The sequence below is a fragment of the Myotis davidii genome, unplaced genomic scaffold (genome assembly GCF_000327345.1).
Source record: "Myotis davidii unplaced genomic scaffold, ASM32734v1 scaffold982, whole genome shotgun sequence".
Classification (NCBI taxonomy): Eukaryota; Metazoa; Chordata; class Mammalia; order Chiroptera; family Vespertilionidae; genus Myotis; species Myotis davidii.
Genome location: NW_006293848.1, coordinates 846,213 through 851,158, shown reverse-complemented (window position 1 = coordinate 851,158; position 4,946 = coordinate 846,213). Strand labels below are relative to the sequence as shown.

Sequence of the window (4,946 nt, the reverse complement as noted above, 5' to 3'; positions counted from 1 at the left end):
GGCCTCGGCCTCACCTTGAAGCGCACCGGCATGTCGCCCGGCACTGGAGCCCCCCGCACCCCGACAGTTAACGGGACCAAAAGCCCCGAGGGGGCGGGGCAACAACAGTCGGTTTCCTAGCAAAACCCTCGGCCCGGCGTCCCCGACTACGCGCCGGCGCACTCCGCGCTTCCCTCCTTGAGCCCCGTCGCTCTGCCTTTCCCCGCCCACTCGGAGGCCTAAGGACCAATAGAAACTTGGAAAACTGCTTGCCGTCATGAATATTTCACCAATCGATGCCCGGAAGGGGGACTCCCGCCTCCCAAGCCAAATCCCGAGGGCTAATCGAGACGGCGGGTGGAGGGCCGGCCAATGAGGTTCCCGGGAGCGCGGTGGGCGGGGCCCCGCGGGAGCTTCGTCTGGGAAACCGCTCGCGGTCGCCGGTATCGCGGTTCCCGCGCAACAATGGGTGTCGGTGGTGGTGGGATTCGTGAGTCGCAGGCCTCGCGGGGCCAGGTTCCTGACGTCATAAGGCATAAAGGTGTGTTCTTCATTCCAAAATGTGTGACGGAACCGAACCGAACGTTTGTTTTTCTGAAGGGAAAGTGATGAGGTCTGTTCTCCTGAATATTAGTTCCTACAACCCAGTGGTTCTCAACCTTGGCTGCACGTTAGAATCACCTGGGAATCTTTTTAAAATCCTGATTTCTTGGCTTCTTCCTCTGGAAATTCTGTGTCTTTGTTATGGGGTGGGGTCACAACATTAATAACAAACAGAATTTCTGGAAGATGGGGCCCAGAAATCAGGATGTTAAAAAAGATTCCCAGGTGATTCTAATGTGCAGCCAAGGTTGAGAACCACTGCTAACCGAAAGCTATGGTAGACTACTTACTGCCACATCGAAAGGGCTAGGCCAAAAAATAAATACAGCTTAGGCAGGGCAAAAAAAAAAAAAAGAATTTATTATATCTTGAAAGACAAACTGCTGATTTCCAGTGGTGGTCTTGCCTCCTCCAATACCCCCTCCAAAAAAAAAAAAATGTACATATAACTCTTACATTAATGATGCTTGTGAGTCTCACTGTCTCCCCTCCCTCCCTTTTTTAAAAATTCAATTTCATTTTAATAGACTTTAATATATTCTACTATTGACAGAACACCATGCAGACCCTGAGAATGGGAAAGAAAGAAATAGTGTAGACAGTTCTCTAATATACTTGAGTATTAACAAATATTCATTAAATAAGAGTATAATGCATCATGTGGTAAATTTCCAAATGACTGGTATAAGTGATAAGGGCTATCAGAATTGGAGGAGGGAGTCACCCCAAGGGCAGAGATAATGAGAAAATGCCTCAGGGAAAAATATTTAGACTCAGCCTTGAAGATCAGAAGGGCTGAAATAAGTGAACAGGGATATGCCACAAACGAAGGGCAGATGTCTGAATGGACTGGGGTAAGGCTTCTTCCAGGAGCAACGAATGCAGTGTCTTTTACTTTAGTCATTTGTTTGCTGAAGGAAATTTTCAAATATTAATACCAATCCCTTGATGCTCTATTTAAAGCATGTTCTGCAAAGGCTTGTCTTCCCGAATCCTGACTGATGCCTCTGTTCTTCTTCTTCATCACTGAGATACTTAAAAATCCATTTGAAGGATCCACCTGCTATATCTGAAACAAAGAGATATTAAATTAGTCCCAATGTGCCGTGCATGCAGGGGGCCCTTGAAAAATGTTAATTGGTGATGATAGCATCTCTACCGTGTAAATTAAGAATGGCACAAACAAGACACTGTGGAACATAAAACAAAAGGCAGCCCAGGTCTTACAGAGCAGGGAAGACGGAGCTGTGGTTGAACACAGCTTTGTGACCAAGTGATGCCATGGTGACATCAGCGAAAGCAAGCATGTGCTGTGTAGCCTGTCTACTAAACAAGAGCAATAATAACTGCAGTAGTAGAGCTCCACTGAACAGGGAGTAAACAACAAGAAAAATCAAACAGCAGATGGGAGAAATAACTTAGCCACAACCTGAATTTGCTAATACGTCTAATAGGGAGAAGACTAGTTTATTTTTAAATGAAAGCCTACCCTATTTTTTGAGACAAAGATGTAGAAATGGAAAAAAAAAAAAAAAGGGACAACCTTAGCAAATGAGAGTTTGTAGCCTGTTTTGCCCGCTCTTACATTCTCCGATACTGCAGGAAACAGACCCAGTACCCTAGAAAGTTCCACCCCAAGTGTTTTGGGGAGTCCCTTGAAAGTGTCTCCCGTTTGCTTATAGCTACCACATAAACTGTACCCAATAGCTGTGCTATTCCAATAGCCACACGTCTGTAGGTGTCATTCTTGCTGCTGGCCAGCACAGCCACACTTGCTAGGTACTGAGTGTCCCTGGGCACAGCATGAAACCTCCTCAGACAGCTGAGCCCTGTTGGTGATCTGTGGACAGCCTCTCTCCCCTTTTTGTGTTACCCTCTATTAGGTGAGTACCAAAGTATTGAAAAGAACTTTAACACTTGTATTTTATCCTCCCTTCTCTCCAAAGGGAAGTCCATGGAGTCGAAGCCAGAAAGTAGTTCAAGTGATAGATCTCATTCTGTACTTAAATGAGCTCTCTTCCACCAGTTAAGGTCCTCTTACTGGGACAAGGGTGCCTGCTATACCTGGCTCCCTCATCCATTTGTTAATTTCTCTGTTTCTCACACAAATAAATTTGTTTATTGCCTTCAAGAGACTAGATTGGTACAACCTCTATGAAGAGTAATTGAGGGGAAAAAACGAGTAATTGGGCAATCCTTTTATTTTTTTTACATTTTATTTATTTTTTACAGAGAGGAAGGGAGAGGGATAGAGAGTTAGAAACATTGATGAGAGAGAAACATTGATCAGCTGCCTCCTGCACACTCCCCACTGGGGATGTGCCTGCAACCAAAGTACATGCCCTTGACTGGAATCGAACCTGGGACCTTTCAGTCTGCAGGCCGACACTCTATCCACTGAGCCAAACCAGTTAGGGCTGGGCAATCCTTTTAACTCACTTTTGTAACTATCTTAGAGATATTCTTGCCCATATGTGAAAAATCTTTATTTGAGGTTGTTTGCTGCATTGTCTACAGTAACAAAAGTTAGAAACAGCATAAATATCCATCTGCAGGAGACTAGTTAAATGCATCATGGTTTCTTTAGGATCCAGAGTAAGAACCGGCTCTGCAGCAGGTCCACATGCCAGTGCAGGCTGCTCTGCTCCTTCAGGTCTTCTGACCCAGCAGGTCCAGGGATGGACCCCTGTGGAGTTGGACCTCCTTCGGGTCTTAAGTACCATATTCATCAGGATCCAGCCAGGAAAACAGAAACTGCCAGAAGTATTTCAACAAAGAAAACTTAATGTAAGCTATTGGTTAATTAGTTCCTGGAGAACTTTAAAAGCTAAAAGGAGAAAGAAAAGATAGTAATTCCAGGAAGCAGCTCCCTCCCCTGAGGCTGGAAGAACAAAAGGAAAATGTTGAAATTAGTTGAACACTGAGGTTTGCTGAAGAGGCCTCATGGAGTTGGTCAGCTCTGAGAAGGGGTCACTGCTTAGCTGGTGCTGGTGCCTCTGAAGGGACAAAATGAGGCTGCCTTTGGGGATGCCAAAAAGAAAAAAGGGGAGGGAGTGGAGACTGCACTGAACTGCCCACCCTGGAGTAAAAGGTTATTGATAAGGTGTTATTGAGAGAAAAAAGAGTACATTCAGTCACTAGTGCCCCCTCTTAGCAGACCTAACAGGGTGGGATCTAAAAAAAAAGCAAGGTGTGGAAGAGTGCAATACTATACCATAAGTTGGGGTAAAAGAAAGATGAAGAAAAGAAAGAAAAATGATATATTATAGTGACATCATTCACAGACACTTTCCCCCTCATGAGTCTAACACCATTAGCAGTAGCTATAAAGATGAAAAGCATTTTATTCAACTTATAATTATATGGAAACTTTAAGACATTGGTAACTATCATTAGGGGCTATCCTCTTTACATAACTTACTCCTTCCATCGAACCTTTCTAAATTCACTTTCATTTATATATATCACAGTAAGGCTGTTCCTTCTTTGAGAAAAATACATATCAAAGTCCTTTAAAGCAACTTTTCATTTGCACTTGAAATACAAATCATTCTATTAAGAACATGAAGTCAATCACATCACAAATCTAATAATAATCTTCATTTTCTCAGCAGCAATTGAAACATTGGATATATGTATTTGCCTCTATATGTTTAATTTTATTTAACAAACAAAAATGTATTATATATAAACAAAAACATTGTCAGACAGCAAGGGTTGAAAGAAAATATACAAAGATTAGTTGAGACACAGCCCCTGCCTTCAAATCTGATTGCAATCAATTTGGGGGGACAGACACAAAGACCACAGGAAATGAATAGAAAGAAGGAAGCAAGGAAGGGGCTAATGTGAGCACCCTCCTATTCTGAAGATGCTTTTAAATCTAGTGCCAGAAAGTTTGATCTAAGACAAAAGCAGACAGGATAAGGGAGCTGCTTTTAAATTCCATCCTGGGAACCACCTGATCTAGAGGACCTTTCACTTTCTCTTTTGTTCAGCCCCAGATAGCTGAATCCAGGCCAGACGATCCTGGGGAAGATTTAACTAACTTTTTCTCAATATTGGTTCCCAAAAAGGCAAATTACTTGCTGTCTGTTGTCTCTCTCCTATTTCCTTATTGTTTCAGAGTAAAGCAGTTTTAGAAACTACCATTTTCTTAACATTTCAGCCTGTATTTGCATATATAATTTTCTTTGAAATACCTTACAAGGTAACTAGAAAATTCAATTTCCAGGCTAGGTAAAGCTCTTGAGCTCTTCCTCTGCCTAGGCCAGCCATGGGCAAACTACGACCCGCGGGCCGGATCCAGCCAGTTTGAAATGAATAAAACTAAAAAAAAAAAAAAAAAAAAAAAAAAACAATAC

General features: G+C 42.8%; 1 protein-coding gene across 1 annotated transcript in view; it reads right to left on the bottom strand.

Annotated features, from left to right (window-relative positions):
- MDM1 (Mdm1 nuclear protein) overlaps window positions 1–160 on the bottom strand; it is a 39,507-nt gene extending 39,347 nt beyond the window's left edge. The window contains exon 1 of the mRNA XM_006767778.2: window positions 15–160. Coding sequence (XP_006767841.1) covers window positions 15–32 — 18 coding nt within the window. The 5' untranslated portion in view covers window positions 33–160. The remainder of the gene's footprint in view (window positions 1–14) is intronic.
- Window positions 161–4,946: the final 4,786 nt, after the last annotated feature.